Source organism: Hipposideros armiger, unplaced genomic scaffold (genome assembly GCF_001890085.2).
Source record: "Hipposideros armiger isolate ML-2016 unplaced genomic scaffold, ASM189008v1 scaffold_23, whole genome shotgun sequence".
Classification (NCBI taxonomy): domain Eukaryota; kingdom Metazoa; phylum Chordata; class Mammalia; order Chiroptera; family Hipposideridae; genus Hipposideros; species Hipposideros armiger.
The window spans coordinates 5,156,196-5,158,044 of NW_017731373.1; the positions used below are offsets into that span (position 1 = coordinate 5,156,196).

The window sequence follows — 1,849 nt, forward strand, 5'->3', positions numbered from 1 at the left end:
CCCAACTTCAGTGCCCTTTACTATCTACCTGAGAGTGGTTATGAGTATCAAATGAGGTATTTTATGTAAAGGGACCTGTGTTTGAATCATAATGGTCATATGTAATTAAAAAGAACCATCAAAATTAAAGTCCATCAAAATTCTGCTTTTTCTTCCACACTGACTACTGAGATACTCTTATTCAGAAATATTAAAATCTATTAAGAAATAAAAATGTTGGTATTCTGTTTTATTATTACGCAATTTGGTAAACTACTAATGACTACTGCATAACCCACTACTGACAACTATTATGAATACTATTGGGTTGTCAGAAAAGTCGTGACGCCTTTTTGCAACGAAAAACATAAAAAAAATATGTCATGACTTTTCCGACAACCCAATATTTCTCTTAATCCTTCAGACTAAGTAGGAACTTTAGTATTGCCATGAAAACCTAGTAGTGCATGTCTTAAAATGTATAGAGTTTAAAAAAAAAAAAGAAGCTATAGTTTTCATTCTTACCTTGCATTAGGGGTAAGGCTTCTTAAGACATGAGTTAGGGAACTCAGTGGTAGTGATCCGGATTGTTTAACCAGAAGAGAATTCTCATAGGAGGTTTCTTCAGTATAAGGACTATATGTAGTAGTTTCATACCAGAGCCAGTTATAAAGACTCTGCTTCACATGATCCCACACTAGAGCACGTAATCAAACAAAACAAAAATTACTAATTATTTTCTTATTGTCATTTTACTAGAGTCTACTCTAGGAAAGAATGAGAAAGAATTAAATNAAAAATCCATTGTAAGTCTCTCAGGAATTGGTAAGAAATGGGAAATTTTGCATTTATGACAAAGGGTAAGCCTTTAGAGAAAATAAGTAAATTTCTCTTGCACTGGGGGGGTAGAAGAACGATACAGTGACAAATATTCTGAGATGATACATTTTGAAAGTCCAGGTTCCTTGAATTCTAGGAGACACTGCAATTAATAGTATTTTAATTACATATATAAACATATAAATTATATATAAATAGAAAATAGATTTTATATTACATATAATAGTCCATATACTACACGTATAATTATATGTAATTAAAATTATAAATATTAAAATTATATAATTACATACAATTACATAATTATATAAATATATTTATGCATACCTGTATGGAAAAGATGTATTTATATAATTATATTTTATATATACATTTATTGCATTATATGTCATATATATTATATATTCTACATATATACTATATACATACATATATATGAAATGACAGACACCTATTTTAATAAGCACACAAACAATACTAAAATTATCCATCAAATCAGTTAAGCATAACCAGTTACTCCTTTTAATTCTTAAGCAATGATTAAATGACAATTGTTAGAGCCTAAATAACTATTTCTAATTTTTTGAAATGCTCATAACCAAAAATCACACCAAAAGAATAAAGTTTTTCCATTCCAGATTTTAGTATGTAAAATTGAAATGCAACGATATTTACTCAGAATATTTTATAAAAATATTGGACAATATAAAACTATCAGACAAAGATGTACTAATCAACTGGAGGCATTTCACACTCTCCAAGGAAACCTTAAAATAATTCCGAAATATGTGGCTTTGGGTTATACAAATTTCAGATAGTAGGCGTTAAGTGTAAGGTAACTAGTAAAAAAATCTCACAGATAAAGAAAAAAAACTATTTTAGAGAAATCTAAATCAGCATTAAGAGAAGAGCCATTATTAAAATAACCATCATTTTTATGTGTACCAATAGACGAATAAGTAGAAATGTATGCATGCTTAGCTATACGCTAAAACTAGAGCATCTACTTCATGTTACCTTCTTTAAATTT

The 1,849-nt window shown here is 28.5% G+C and overlaps 1 protein-coding gene across 1 annotated transcript in view; it reads right to left on the reverse strand.

Moving 5' to 3' along the window:
- Positions 1-1,849, reverse strand: part of ORC2 (origin recognition complex subunit 2) — a 51,168-nt gene that overhangs the window by 16,036 nt on the left and 33,283 nt on the right. Inside the window, exon 11 of the mRNA XM_019635609.1 lies at positions 505-689. Within this exon, the coding sequence (XP_019491154.1) occupies positions 505-689 (185 nt within the window). The remainder of the gene's footprint in view (positions 1-504; positions 690-1,849) is intronic.